Genomic DNA, 14,653 nt, shown 5'->3' on the forward strand with positions numbered 1-14,653 from the left:
TGGGGGGACTGGCTCTGGCACGGTTTGGGGCACCAGGGCACAATCTGGGGCACCACGGCACGGTTTGGGGCACTGTAGCACAGTTTGGCACGGCTCGGCACGGCATCCCACCGCCTGGCACTGCCGGGCAGGCCCTGGCTGGGTTTGGCAGGGCTTGGGTGGGGCTCGGCAGGGCTTTGGCACGGCTTTGGCACGGCCCTGGCACGGCTCGGCGCGGCGAGCCAAGGGTGCCGTGGGCGTGGCCAGAGCGGAGGGGCGTGGTTTAGGTGGGGGCGTGGTCGAGGGGGGCGTGGTTTAAGGGGGCGTGGCCTGTGCGGGGGCGTGGCCGCCTCGGGGGCGGGGCCCATAAAGGCGCGGCGGCGGCGCGCCCCGGCAGAGCCGGCGGGGCCATGAACGGGCCGCGGGGCTGGTGCGCGGTGCTGGACGTGCGGCCCCACGGCGAGAGCCCGGTGAGCCGCGAGCCCCCTGCCCTGTGCCTTCACCCGGGGGGCGGCTGGGGGGCCCGGTGGGGCGGGGGGGTCCCGGGATGCGCCGTAAGCGGAGCGGGGTTGTGCCACTGGCATTGCTGCCCTGGCCTGTCCCACTGCGCTCAGGCTTGCCTGGTAGCCACGGGGCGGTTTGAGGGTCTGCGGGGGCCCTGTGGCCCCTCGGGGTCCCCCGGCTGCCCCCTAGACCTTCGCTGGGCTGGTCCGCGGGGGCTCGGATGGGTCCTGCTGGGGTGGGTGAGGACGGTGGAGCCCAGCGAGGGGCATCCCGGGGTCGGCGTTGGGTCCTGCTGGCCCCTGGCGCGCTTACGGGGGGCTCTTGGGAATCCCGGAGAGCACACGGTGCTGCGCAGGCCTTGAGCCATTCACGAATAATGGGGTTTTTTGGGTAACGCTCCCGGGGGCTGCGGCGGTGGGAGCAGCCGGCAGCGAGCCCAGCCTGGCGCTCGCCTCCCCGGGTTACAGCCGGGCCTCGCGTTTTTCCCTTCCTTATCGTTGGGTTTTCCCCGTCGCCGTCAGCAGCCGGGCCATCGCCGCGAGGCCGGGCCCTGGGTGGGGCTGGCAGCACCCCAAGGCCGGCCCCGCGCCGGCGCGGCGCCCCGATTTCCCCGCGCAGGGGGCGAAGCTGGCGGTGGGGCTCCGCGAGTCCGGTTTTTGCTCAGGTTTTGGCAACCGGAGGGATCCCTCAAAGGCGGCGGCGGCAGAGCCGTGCCGGTGCTTGGCCGCGTTCCCCCGTGCCGGCGACCGCCCGGCTCCCCGGCCCGAGCCCTGCCGGGTGACTCAGCTCTGAGTCTCCGTAGGAGAGCCCTAATTCCCTGCAGCTTTCCCGGCCTTATAAGGAGCGATTGCAGAGTCGGGCTCGTTTGGCTAATGGGTTATTAGGGTGATAAGCGCCTCTGTAACGCCACGATTCCAAACGCCGGGGCTGTTTGCTGCTGATCCTCGGCGATAACCCTCTGGGTCAGGTCAGGCCTGTTCTTATTTAACAGTCGGGGCGGGCGGGCGGACGGAGCGCCTTCCCCGCGGTTGCAAAACGCCAGCGTCGGGATCCGCCGGCTGTGGGTGCTCGGACGGGGCCGCCTCTCCTCCGCCCGGGATGTGGTTGGGCTTTGCAGGGTTCCCTCTTCCCCGAGAGCGGAGTCGGTGCCGCTCCCTCCAGCCAAGCTTTTCCCATCTGGGGTTTTTTGAGCTGGATGATGCAAAATAGACCAAATGATTTAAAATCGGCTTCGGCGTCCCTGCAAGCCCGTCCTGGTTGTCCCAGCCGATACCGCTCACCCTTATTTCCAGGGGACTGAGCTCTTGCCGGGTGGTTGGACCCAAAGGGCCACCGGGATTTGGGGACCCCTCATCGTTGGGAGCGTGGCCCCTAACCACTGCAGCGGTCGCTCAAACCCAGCCAGGCTCTCCCCATCGTGGTTCGTTTCCGAGGCCGGTAGTAAAAGCCATAAACACACGGTGGAGTGACCCTTGGGGTGCACGGTTGGGGCGTTAAGGAAGAATTTTCTCTCTGAGGTGGGTTTTTTCCCAAGCAGGAGATGAGCACGAGGCACTCCTCCGTCTTCTCTGCGCTGGCCACGTTGCAAAACCCTCCTCCCTGCCCTAGAAAATAACGGCGGGGGCCCGAAACCCGCCACCCCCTCGGCTCCGGGGCGGCGAACAGCAGGGGCGTGTCGGCAGAGAGGGTTTAACGCCAGCCGGGAGGTAAAGGAGTGGGGCAGGGGAGTCCCCGCGCTCCGCTCCTCCTGCCCCAGCCGCGTTCGGCGCCTCGGAACGGGAGGATGGCGTGTGCCGGCCGCTGCGTCCCTCGGGGTTGCCCCAGCTTTAGGTCGGAGGAGCAGCTGCTCCTGGAAACCGCCCCGGATCTGGTGAAACTTTGGCTGCGGGATGGTAAGAGCAAAGCCCAAAAACAACCATGCGAGAGCGCGGCCGGGGCCTGGCGTGCCAGCGGTGCGTGAGACGAGAGCCAAACCCAGCGCCTCTTCTCTCCTCTGCCTGCCTGGTGCCAACCGGGCGCCGCTCACCGCCGCCGAGCTACTCAGGCGAACGAGTCGGGCAGGGAGGGGGTTGCTTTATCCCGGCTGTGGCTTCCACCGCATACCCCTGCCTCGGCCTCCCTGAAAGCATTCGCCGCACCGAAGCGGCCGGTTTTCCACGCCAGCGGTGTCGAGAGCCTCGTTCAAACGTGCATCTCGCCATCCCTCTGTCTCCTCCGCGGCGTGGAGGAGGACGGAGGCGGCGGAGCCTTCCCCCGCCGGCATTTGCATGGGTGGTTTCCTGGTTGTTTGACCCGGGGTTTGGTAGCGCCGGCGCGGGTCGGGAAGGCACCGGCTGCTCCTCGCTTCCTGCCGCCGCCGGTTCGGGTTCCTCCAGGCTCTGCCGGGACGGAGAGCGCCCGCGTGCCGGCTCGGGGTGGTTTTGGCTGCGGGGATGGAAATGGGCCAGTGCTTGTTTCTTATCGCAGCGAATCTCCCCCGGGTGAGCGATTGCCTTGGCAGCGCCGCACCCTGCGCGGGCTTGACGGGACGGGGCTGGCGAACGCTGGATCCCAGCGCTTGTAAACAAAGCTGCGAGTAAGGACGCGTGAAGGGGCTGACGTGCTGCTGGCGGCTCTGCTGGGCTTGTGCTGTGCCGAGGCTGCTGCCGGCTGCTCCGTGCTCTCAGCCCCGGCCTCTCCCTGTGTCCCGTTTGCTTTAGGCAGCATGAAGACGATGGGCGATGCTTCGCGCTGCCGTGAGCCGTTTTCCCGGGTGTAAAACCCCGAGTGCCTCTTGCATCGTCCCAAAACCGCGGCGACGCTGCGTCCGCCCGCTCTTAGGACTTTCTGGCCGAAGTTTCCAACTCCTCGGGTCTTGCTGAGGAAAACATTCCCTGGAGTACGAGTTGCAGAAGAATATCTGGTTAAATGATCAGTGCTGCTGGGTGCTGGGAGAGCCCAAGCGATGTTTCTATTGGATAATCGTCTTAACGGGGGACCGGAGGGGTCTGGCCGCGGGTTTGAGAGCCGTGGGAGGGCCCCGCGTTTCCCGGGAGTTTGTGCGAGCAGCGTGTACAAAATATTTTGGAAACAAACAGATGGCTTGTCAAGACTTGGGCGGCGAGGAGAGCGCTTGGAAGCGGAAGGCAGAAATACCTTGACGTTGCTTTTGGAGAGCAGGAGGCTGACGTGGTCGAGGCGTGGCAAGGGGCGGGCGCCCGGCGCTGCGCGGGCACCTACCCTGGCTCCGCGGTGCGGCCGCCTGAGAGCCCGCTGCCGTGGCTGCCGCACGCCGAGCAGCTCCCACCTTCGGGGTCATTTTGAGAAGGACCATGAGCGACGGCTGCCTGGGTGCTGGTGAGGTCTGTCTGGGACGGGGGGGTCGTGCGGTGCTGGTGTCAAGCTGCCGACGGAGAGTGGGCGGCCCCACGGCGCGTTTCGGGTGCCCATGCGCTGCTTTAGGGCTTTTATATGCTCCGGCGTCTCCTCAGACGCTTGCTGAGCTTTGCACGGTGCTGGATGTGGCTGAAGTACCCTTGGGTGGGTGGCCCTGGCAGGAAGGCTTTGGGTGAGCAGTTAAGGGGTGAAGGCAAACCAGACCCTGGCTGGAGCCTCCGTGGATGCTTGTGGCCACGAGCCAGGCAGTGCCCGGCCACCGGTCTCGCTGGCTGCTGCCAAAACGGGCTCCGCGCGGCCAGGGCTGTGCTGGCAGAGGATGGGCAGAGCCGTGGGGACGCGTGGCCATCGCGGTAGGGCAGGGAGAGGGATGGATCCGGCAAGGTCCCGGCACAGAGCTGGGAACGGCTCCTCTCGCTCTTCTCCAGGGCTGCTGCCGAATGCCGCGTGTCGGCCCCGCCGCAGCGGTGAGGGCCGGGGCTCCTGGCAGGGGAGGGCACGCAGGAAAACGAGCCCCACAATCGCTGCTCCAGCCCGTCTGCGTTACCTCAGCCTCGGCCGGGCCGCGGCTCCTCCGAGCCCTGATGCCTTTGATAAACGGAGCTGCCGTGCCCTCGCTGTTACTCTAAACCCGACGTTGCTTCGGCTGCAGCTCAGACCAAGGGGGGAGGCAGCGTGTCCGCACGTCTACAGCGATGCCGGCCTGGCTCTCAGCTCGTACCGGAGCTGGGTGTAAAGAGACTTTCAGGGTGTTATGAAACTCAGACCGGCCTCTCGTTCCAGGAGAGCGTGAAGGTGCTGCGGCTCACTCTGCCGAATGACCTCCCGGGCGACCGGCGCGAGCAGGCGAAGCAGAAGGTGGGTCTCCCCCGCGCCCTGGTCTGGGGTTGAAATTAGAAGTTTGTGGGTTAATTTAGGGAGCGGGGAGCGGGCGTTTGGTGGAGGATCAGTCGCTTTGTGAACGAGAAAACTCCCCTCCTGCTCTGTTGAGCGTTTCAGTGCCGGTTCCCGAGGCCGTGCTCGGCGCCGCCTTCCGCTGCGAAAGTGCCCGGTGCTCGTTTGGCTGGAGCTGGGCGAACCGTTCCGGCCCGTCTCGCCTCTCAGCAAGCCCTGCCACCTCTGTCTCTTGCAGCCGGTGGGAAAAGCCTTTGCCATGGTGGCCAACAGGTCCAGCAACGGTCACTCCCTGGCCTCCGAGTGCATCAAATCCAACGACGGCGATGAGGAGATCATCAAGGTACGGTCCTGGGCTCCCCAGCTTTGTTACGGAGCAATTTTGTGTAATAATTGGGGAAAAAGGTTTTGGCTGAAGCTGCGCCAGCAAAGAGCTCGCCGGTGTAGCTCCGGGTGGGGCGGGCAGGAGGCTTGGCGCAGCGCTGGGGGCTGGCAGCACCAGCTCGGTGGGCTTCCCCGGCGCTGGGGGGGTGCAGCGTGACCCCGGGGCGGCTGCGGTGGGTCTGCGGGGTGGGGGTCACGCAGCAGGAGGGGCAGCTTCAAAAAACGCCGGGGAAGGTTAACTGCAAAGGGGGAACCAGCAGACGGCGGGGCTGGGGACGCGGCGAGACCCGGTGTCCCCATCCCTGCGGGGCTGGGCTCGCTGCTGGGCACCGTCTGACCCGCTGCCGCCGTCTCTCCTGGGCAGGTTTATCTCAAGGCGCGGGCCGAGGGCAGCGGGAACCACGAGGAGCACGTCAGCCAGCTGAAAAGTGAAGTTCGTTACATTCAAGAGGTAGTTAACGTCTGCGGGGGGCTCTGGCTTGCGCGGGGGCTTGTGACGGGGGTCGGGGCGCTCTGCTTCCCGCGGGGTTTCACACGATGCCCCTGCTGAGCCCCAGCGGCTCCGGCAAACTGGCAGCGGAGCTGAACGCTCCAGTTTGTTGACTTGCCTGTACAGGGCAGTAGTCTAATCAAGCGCCATAAATTAATTCAGCCTGACTAATTGCTCTGCTATATGGACTGAATTTGAAGAGAATTGCGTGATGACTTTCCCCCAAGGCTGTCCCCTGCATGCCTGGGTGCGGCACAGCTGGAGCCTCTCGTTAAAAGGCAGTTTCTTTGGTATGTCTCATCTCCCAAAGTAAACTGGATGGTGAGGCTCTGGGAAGATTAACCCTTTCCTCTGCTCCTCCTGGGGATGTTATTTCTGGAGAGCTGGTTGCAAGGCACGGCAGTGGGTGCGTGCATGGCCTGGTCTGGGCAGCTTGGCCTGAATTAAAAAAAAAAGAGAAAAAGGGGGGAAAAAGAAACATTTCAAGTTAGGTTTGTTCTCTGGGGGAGTTTCTGTGCTGGGTGGCGGCCCCAGGGAGCAGCAAGGGGCAGATCTGGTAGGGCGGCCTACAGGTCTTTTACGTCATCCTCCTGACTCCTCTGCCAAAACACGTGTTTTTGCCCCGAAAGAGAACAGCCTGTTCCCGCTGCCTCCTGCCCGGCTCCCCAGGGCTCACCCAGCCCTTATCGCGCAGCCGCCTGGGTGCCAGAGTTTTTGTGCGTGATCCTTCCTGTTCCTGGGGCTTTGGCTTCAGCTCTTCTGATCTGAGCTCTCCCGCAGCTCGGATGGAAACAGGAGTCGGGTTTTAACAGGGCCTCTCCGCAACAGTGCGGCGGGACTTAGGCCTCGCCTGGCTGCCCAGGCTGGACGTGGCCCTGTCAGAACAGCTGAAGCAGCATAACCGCGCAGGGCGACTTAACCCTGCATGTGAAAACCAGAGAATAAGCTAAACCAGTAAGTCCCGGTGGCGGTACCAGTCTGTCCGCATCCAAGAGACGTGCCCTGCACTGGGTCGTGGTGTAAGAACCCTGGGGACGTCTCGATCCAGCTGGATCAAAGTCACGGGTCGCTGTCCCTGGGATGAGGGCTCGGTCGCTGACCCGAGAGCTGCACGTCGTGCTCTCACCTTGTGCCTCGTCCTGCTGCTGTCTCTGGCAAACTGCTTTGCCCCAGCGCCTCGGGCATCTAAAATCCGGGGTAGGGACGAAGCCACGCTGCTAATGCTTTGAGAAAGCTTTTCTTTGCGAAGCGTTGGGGCAGCGTTGGCTGTAAAAGCCTGTAAATCATTCCTCTGGCTCACTCGCTCTGACTAATTCGAGTAGCTGCAAGTCAAGACTGTACTTGTCGGCGTCCTGCAGCGTGGCAGAGAGGGAGCTGGGGAGCAGCAAGGGTCTTCTCAGCACTTCAAAGGTGAAGTCGATGACTAACGCATGAAAAATCAGCAGCGTCTCCAGGTTGTGGCATTTTTTTTTAATTTTGTCTTCTATCTTCCCATGGTCTGTGGGACGCTGCCTCGCAAGGGTCGCATCTGCCAGCGCCGGGGCTGCTTGCAGGCAGGGCTCTAGTGAAACCAGAGGGTCAGGCTGGCAGAGCCATCGCTCGCGTCCCGGCGCGGGGCATCGTGGCAGCCGCCGGTTTCTGTCAGGCTGAGTTTGGTTTCTGTTAGGCTGCGTGACGCTGTCCCTGCAGACCCAGCTAAACTGACTTGCCTTTGCCAGGCGAGAAGTTCTTTGAAGAAGCTGCGGGAAGACTTAAGTAGTAAACTTGAGAACAGACAAGGAGATAAACAGCACGCACAGGTAACGGGAGCATTTCTCGGGCGTTAAATGACATTGACTTATTAAAAAGGTGTCATCGTCGGGTCTGGAAAATGATAGGAGGGGCCTTAGAGATCGAGGTGCTGGTGGCGAGTGAACGTTGGCACCGTTTACAGGCAAAATTCTAACCCCCCCCCAAGCACGTAGCGAGGAGTCGGTGAGCAAAGCGCGTTGGCTGGCCGAAGGCACTGGTGCATGCTCGTTTGCAGAAGAACCCCCCGCTCCCGAGTCGCCGCGTGCCCCAGAGCTGTCTGCATGCGGCTGCGCGCCAGCGGCTGCGCCGGCCGCCGTGACAGCCCCGTCCCTCTGTCCCTTGCTTACGCAGGTCGTGCTGGAAAAGCAGAACGGGAGCTGGCTGTACCCTGAGAGGCTGCGTGCCGATTCCTGGGAGGAGCAGGTATGGGGCTAAAGTGGGACATTCCAGCGCTCTGGGAAGAAATACTGGGTTTGGTTTGGTGTCTGCCTCCCAGGAGGTAACTGTGAGCCTGTTCAGCACCCGACCAGGCGAGCAAACTCTAGTCTTTTTATCAGAGCCAGATCAGAAAGAGAGTGCAGCTCTATTAGAGCAATAAAAATGCGTGTAATGGGTTTTTAAACCTCTGCACACCAGAGCTTTTTAGCAGAAGGGATAACAGGAGTCTTAGGCTGGTAAATAATGCTCCAGCTCTTCGCCTTTCCCTCGGCTGGGGCAGGTGCTCTGGGCTGGGTTGCTGTGGGCCTGGTTCACGTGGCGGGGGGTCACGTTGCCCAAGCGCGGCTCAGGATGGCACCCTGCAAACAGGGCTGGGGAGGCACCCAAAGGGACCGAGCGTGTTATCTGGAGGGCTGGAAGCTGCCGCTCACGCGTGGGAGGTGAGGACAGGAGCGGCTGTCGTTTTTCCACGCTGAGGAGTGGCATTACCAGGCTTTGTCACCAGCAGCGCTGCCCACACCGGGGCGGAGGGCTCCTTTGATACCTCCCGACTGCTCACCCTGTCCTGTTGCCGTCTCCGCAGGAGGAGGACTGCTCAGGGGAAGACGTGGAAAAGATCCGACAGACGGCCAAGAGGCTGTTTACGAGGCTGCAGGAGGCTGAGAGGCGCCATCAGTTGGAAAAGCAAGCCTTCGAGGTGACCGCGCTGCGCCTCTCGGCTGGGGAAGCGTGGGGTTTATTTGATTTTGGTATTATTTTCTTTTTGGAAGCGTGAGGAGCTGCATGGGCACACGAGTCCGGGCTGCCGGAGGTGTGTGGCTCCTGCTTGCAGGGCAGTGGGCTCAGTGCACGCCGTTAAAACACACCGGGGAGCCCAGCCCTGGCCTGACCCCAGCACGCTGCCCCCCCAGCTGCCCAGACGAGTCTGAAGACATAAATGCTTTCCCAGTTAAAAATCACATGAAATAAAAGCAGCAGCCAGGTTGGAAGCCAGGCTCGGTGCGGGAGAGGGGTGTTTTGTGGGGAGCGGGGACAGCCGGGGTGTCCCAGGGACCATGTCCGTGGTTCCCCACCGCGGTGCTGAGCTGCGGCGGTGCCGCCCGTCGTGGTCTCTCCTGGAGCTCAGCTGCTTCCTCCACGCGGCTGTTTGCTGCGGAGATGGGCGAGCTGAGCGGGAGGCACCCGGAGCCGTTGCGCGGGTCTCCTCGGCTTCTCCCTGCCGAGCCATGCTGACGAAGCTGCCGCCTTCGCCTCCCTCCCTTCCTCGGCCCTGGTGATTAATGGTCCCTTCGGTGTGTTTTCTAGTGACTGCTCATGTCCCGGATGGGCTGGGCCTGACCGCGTCACCCCGCAGCTCCGAGCGCTGGTGGCAGCGGTGACATCCCGGCTCGCATCCTGTCCCGCAGACCAAACTGGTCCCGGGAACCCTGGGGGGTTCCCTGCAGCGGGACGGGGGACAGCGTCCGCTGGGGAAGTGGGTTTGAGCGGTGACCGCTTCCTCCAGCACGGGGACATCTGCCCGCCCGCAGTGGTGGCACGTGCCCCGAGGACATCTGTCCTCGCGCGTAGGAAGTCGCGTGGTTTGGTGGCATTTTGGGGTCTTGGATCAGCTGTGATGCTGAGTGAGGGCTCTGAGCCCAGATGGAGATCCCGGGGGTGGCAGGGACGGGCGTTCTGGCAGCTGTTGATCCTGACAGCACTGTCCAGATATTCTCAATGTGGCATCCTGTCGTGGGGACCCATGGGGACACCCTTGTCCCCTCTCAGCTCCTGAGCCATCGCTGCAGGCGTGGGGCTGGCTGCGAGGTCGGTTCCTGGGGCAGGTGGCCCGAGAGGAGCCTGCGAACAGCCCCAGAGCGCGCGCGGCTGAGAGCGAGCGTGTCTCTTGCGTTTGAGGAGCCTTTATGGGCACAGCGTGTGAGCGCTCGCTCCTTTGAAGCGCTTTGAAGCCGGGGAGCTCTCTGAAGCAGCTCTGCTCTCTGAAGCACGTCGGGCTGTTTGCTGAGACGCCCGGCTGCCTGCAGCAGAATCCGCCTGCCAAGGCTTCGAGCGCCGGCGCGGCTCCGGGGCGTTGCTCCGGGGGCTGGGGTGTCCGGGCACGCGAGGGTCCGGGGTAAAGGCGTCTCTGTCTTGTTCGCAGAGGAGGGTCTCGCAGTACCAGGAGGAAGCGGAGCAGACGAGCTCTGCCCTGCGGAGAGCGGAGAAGAGCGTGGTGGAGAAGGAGGTGCAGGTGGAGGAGCTGCACAGACTCCTGGCAGGGATGGAGAAGGTACCGGCCCTGGAGCTGCGGTGGGGCTGATGGGCTCAGTCCCCCAGTCCCGCTCTGCTGGGGGGGAATGGGAAAGCCCGGTGGTGATGAGTCTGGCAGTGCTCAGCGCAGACCCCGCAGCTGCAGGGTACCCGCCATACGGAGGGTTTGACTTCCCACCTAGGTTTAGCCTGAAAGCGTCGGGCAAAGCTGCTGGGAACGGCTGGAAGTCGGCTGCTGCTGATTTAACTCAGGTCTAGAAGATCTGGTTGGTCTGTGCCAACTCCTCCAGGTATCCTGGAAACGAGTGCACAGTCTAGACAGCCGCCCGGTTCTTCTTCTCATGGGGGCATTAACACAACCTCCAGCCATGATTATATTTTTTTTTTTTAGCTGTGGTCTGCTCATAATACTATTAAAGCCATAAATCTAACAGTGCAGTGTGAGCGTGCAGCGATCTGGGCCCGCCTTCCCTGGCCCGGCAGCAGGGAAGGAGATGGGCTGGTGCCTTGCCTGTATCCTAGGGGTAAAGGAGTGGGACGTCTGTCGGTCATCTCTGCGGCTGCCCTTGTCTGTCTGCCTCTCGCATGTAAATTTAACGCTCATGAAAACAACCCGCAGATGGAGCGGGGAGGCCGGGCTGCGCCCGCCGCCTCCCTGGGCGTTTGCAGCTCGCTCTGCAGCGGAGGCCAAGGAGCATGTGTTGCGACTTGTTTCCGTGTAACTCTGCCCCTCGCTCTGCCGCAGGAGCACAGGAGTTTGCTGCTGAAGATGAAAGAAGGCGAAGCGGAGCTGGCGCGGCTGAGGAGCGTGGAGGGTGACAAGCTCGCCGAACAGGACCGGTGAGGCTTGGCCTGCGGCTCGGCTGCCAACTCCAGAGCGAGCCCACGCCGCTGGGTCGGGCTGTCAGCTCGCTGGGGCATGACTGCACATTCCTGCGCAGGGCGTGCTGGCTCTCTGGCTTGCAAAACAGCGCCCTACTCCCAAGAGCTGACTAATCTCCAAATGCCTCCCGCGGTTTTGCCCTGCTCCGAGAGATCTGGAGCTCCGGAGCGGAGCTGCCTGGAGACCTCTCGCAGCCCCGCTGCGGGCTGGGAGCTCGGGGCAGGGCCTAGGGAGCCTCCGGAGCCGCCGACTCTCCCCGTAACGTCGGATTCGTTCCGCCCAGCCGGTATCCTTGTGCTCCAGGGGCTAATTGGCAACGGCTCGTTTCTGGAAGGCCTTGTTTGTGGCCTGACTCTTCCTGATGTTCCTGTGTCCCCGCAGTCTGTGGTTGCTTGTCTTTGTGGCTCCTGCTTGAATAGGTTTTGTCTCTGCCTCTCCTTGCCTTGTCTAGTCAAAATATTTCAAGGCCTGTGCGGCTGTAGAGGAGACCTGGCTGATAAAAAGCTGCTCTGGGCATGTCTGGGTGGGTGCTGCCTTTCTGGGAAGCCGTCCGGCAGCTCCTGGACTCTGTCCTCTCCTTTTCCCAGGTCAGCCCAGCTGGAGAAGGAGGTGGCCATGCTGCGGGAGAAGATCCACCATCTGGACGACATGCTGAAAAGCCAGCAACGCAAGGTCCGCCAGATGATCGAGCAGGTGAGAGGAGCGGGGCTGGGGTGGGAGGATGGAGCGGGCAGAGCCTGGGAGGACCCAGAGGGGACACAAGTTCAAAGGCAGCCCAGAGCCCTGTCCTGCAGCAGGGACTGGCCCCGGGTGACAGCCCACAGGGCTGCGGCGCGAGCTGCCCTGGGCCGGGTGGGTGATAGAAGGGGTGTAAAAGGAGTGCTGCACACCCAGCTCGGCCTGCTGCAAGGGTTAAAGCTCAGACCGTGTGAGCGGAGGCTCCTTCACCTGCGGCTTCATTCTCAGACTTAATTTGAGGCTTTTTTTGATTGGCTTTTATGCAGACCTCGGAGTTAGTGTTGTGGGTGTTAACAGGCAGAAGCTGCCCTCCTTCCTAGACGCTTCCCCAACCCGGCTGTACACGAGGGGGATTTTCAGCTGCCGTGAACTTTTCTCTTACAGCTCCAGAACTCCAAAACGGTGATTCAGGCCAAGGACGCCATGATCCAGGAGCTCAAGGAGAGAGTCGCATACTTGGAGGCTGAGGTGCGTCCAAGCGGGGCTGTTTTGGGGGGGTGCACGGGGTCTGCTCCGAGCTCAGACCCTCCCGCTGTGACTGGTTTATGCACAACCTCGTGGCTGGGCTCCCTCTGGCAAAGAGCTTCTCTCTGGGCAGAGCGGCCGGCAGCAAAGCCCTTGCCCGGTGCCGACACCCGCTTCGCGTAGGACAGCGTGCCCGCTGCGGCCCCAGGGCTGCGCTGGCCTCTGAGCTGGTGAGATGGTTTCCAGCGCGGCCGAGGCTGCTGGAGCAGCTGTGAACTCGAGCCAAGTCCAAAATAATCTCATCAAGCGCAATTCTCCGGCAGCAGAACCCTTCTTGCTTACAAAGCCGCAGCTGAGTGTGTGCGTGTCAGAAATTAAAACTGCATTCCAGCCTCTAGGATTGTAACAAGTGTCAAACCTCTCGCCTTTTATGGAGAAAAACCGAGCCCACGTTGGCACCTCCAGCGTTGCCTTCCCTCCTCAGTGACGGGTTTTGCCAATTCCTGCACGGGGACGGCGTGCGTGAGCACAGCACGCCCCGAACCCGGGCAGAAAACGGAGTCAGTGCGAGAGGTTGAGTGCTGGGGGGGTTCTGTTGGTCTTACGGACCGTCCCGGCTCTCCTTGGGGGAGCAGCCCTTGTGTGGGGTGGGATTTCACTTCCCTCAAGGACAAGCTGCCCCATGGCAAGAGACGACACCGGAGCGTTCCTCGGCCAGCCATCCGTGTGCCCGCAGCCTGTCCCCAGCTCCCTGTCGCTAACGGTGGCTCCATCTCTTGCAGAACCTGGAGATGCATGACCGCATCGAGCACTTGATCGAGAAGCAAGTCAGTCGGGGCGGCCCCAGCTCCAGAGTGCGCTCGAAGTCGGAGTACGTGAGCAGGTACGTGGGGAGCGCGTGCCCCGCAGCAGCAGCTTCACCCGCAGGTCCGTGTCTTACCTGGGGCCGCGGGAGCTGCAGCCTGGGAGATGATGCTGGACTCAGGGATGCTCCTCTGGAAGTGCTCTGTATGTTTTCTGCTTGCAGAGAGGTCTCCGTCCCTGCATCCCTCCCTCCGGGGAGGTAGGGGAGCAGAGGTCCCTCCCAGGGGTGGTTCTGGGGGAAGCCAACACCGACCAGGGCTGGGGCAGGACCCTCTCCCCCAGGTTTTCCCCTCAAACCCCATCCAGTTCGCCTGTCTGAACCAATCCTTTCTCTCTTGCAGCAAAAGGCTGACGGGCCCCAAGCCGCTGCCTCTCATTCGAGTAGTGGAAACATGAGTTTCGAGGGCCGGTCCGAGCTGAAGACTCTCCCCTTGTTATCGTTGACTGGATTTCCCTGCTTGACTGCCGTCCTCTGGCCCCTGTGCCCCCAGTCTCCCCGGAGCCATCGGCGGAGGGCCATGCCCTGGAGAGCTGCGGCAGCCGAGGACAGACGTAGCCGGGGCGGTCCTGGCAGAGGCAGGAGGTTTGCGAAGCGTCCACATTGCTGTCCGCCTGGGTCCCAAGGTCACACGGATGACGGTTTGGAGGCTGGGACCAGCCGGCCCTGGCACGGACGCAGTGGCTCTCTGGCTGGGGCGCCAGGCTCGCTTTCCCTGGTCGGTCCTGGGTTTGCCGGGGTTGCTCCGCGAGAGCAGCCTTTGCTTCTGAAGGGCCTCGTCCAAACAGAGCCCCCCTTCAGCCTGCAGCTTGCCAACATGGACTTGGGGTTTAACCTTTCTGGATTAGGAAAAAAAGAAAAAAAAGATTCACTCTTACAAAGAAGAAAGAAATCCTCCTGAAACCGGACTCCTTCCTACAGCAACGCCCAATGCGTGACGAGTTGGGAGCCTCCACCTCCGATCTCCAGCACACATCTGCCTGCTCCGGACTTGGCAAAAGCTCACGTGGCCAAAAATCAGCGTCTCGCCGTGCTTTTCCCAAGAGCGTAGAGAAATCATACCCGACGTACGCGTAGTGTTTAAACCCAGAGGCTGTTTGGTTTGTTACCTGTATTTATTTCAATAAATTATTGGTGTCTTCCAAGGATGTGGTGACAGGCAGGATTGCTGCTGTCCACCTCCACGGGCGCACGGTTGAGGACTGCCTGTCCCATGTTTGAACTGGAAAATACCAACCAGCTTCCTCTGGGCTTGCCGGTTATTACCTGTCCTGGGTGCGCCCGTGAAAGGAGCTTGGCTACATCTAGAGGAAAGATGTTGGCATTGTACTGACATGTTAATACAGAAATACATGTGCCTTAATCCCTGCGCCTGGAGTCAATTGAATAGATGTGAACGATGGAATGTACTAGACTGGGCTGTGGAGTCCGTGTTTGGGCTGCACTGGCTGGGCTCCCTGCTCCTCGTCGTGGCTGCCTGCACCTGCTTTTCCCTTCCTCTTTGTTCTTGCTGGTGTGTCAAACATCCCCCTCCCCAGGAGCGAGCTGCTGCTGTGTCCAGCGCTGTCAGCACAGGCTGCCGTGGCAGCGAAGGCCGGGG

At 62.2% G+C, this 14,653-nt stretch overlaps 1 protein-coding gene across 2 annotated transcripts; it reads left to right on the forward strand.

The window, feature by feature from the left end:
* Nucleotides 1-367: 367 nt before the first annotated feature.
* TUFT1 (tuftelin 1) lies at nt 368-14,406 on the forward strand. 2 transcript variants are annotated; one of them, XM_068414821.1, is made up of 12 exons: nt 368-449; nt 4,642-4,716; nt 4,991-5,095; nt 5,501-5,587; nt 7,769-7,840; nt 8,439-8,552; nt 9,996-10,124; nt 10,851-10,945; nt 11,576-11,681; nt 12,111-12,194; nt 12,974-13,074; nt 13,397-14,406. In XM_068414821.1, exons 1-12 carry the CDS (start codon nt 390-392, stop codon nt 13,449-13,451), a joined length of 1,083 nt encoding a protein of 360 aa, XP_068270922.1. In that variant the 5' UTR covers nt 368-389; the 3' UTR covers nt 13,452-14,406. The 2 variants fall into 2 exon arrangements, with proteins under 2 accessions (XP_068270922.1, XP_068270923.1); XM_068414822.1 differs by lacking the exon at nt 368-449 and adding an exon at nt 3,769-3,824.
* The last annotated feature ends 247 nt before the right edge of the window (nt 14,407-14,653 follow it).

The sequence above is a fragment of the Nyctibius grandis genome, chromosome 17 (genome assembly GCF_013368605.1).
Source record: "Nyctibius grandis isolate bNycGra1 chromosome 17, bNycGra1.pri, whole genome shotgun sequence".
In the NCBI taxonomy this organism is placed as follows: domain Eukaryota; kingdom Metazoa; phylum Chordata; class Aves; order Nyctibiiformes; family Nyctibiidae; genus Nyctibius; species Nyctibius grandis.

Bases quoted from the DNA above. Each gene is read 5' to 3' on its own strand.
- TUFT1 (XM_068414821.1), top strand. From the start codon at position 390: ATGAACGGGCCGCGGGGCTGGTGCGCGGTGCTGGACGTGCGGCCCCAC. The intron at 8,553-9,995 runs GTGACCGCGCTG...TCTTGTTCGCAG, and splicing joins TGGAAAAGCAAGCCTTCGAG to AGGAGGGTCTCGCAGTACCA. The intron at 10,946-11,575 runs GTGAGGCTTGGC...TCCTTTTCCCAG, and splicing joins AAGCTCGCCGAACAGGACCG to GTCAGCCCAGCTGGAGAAGG.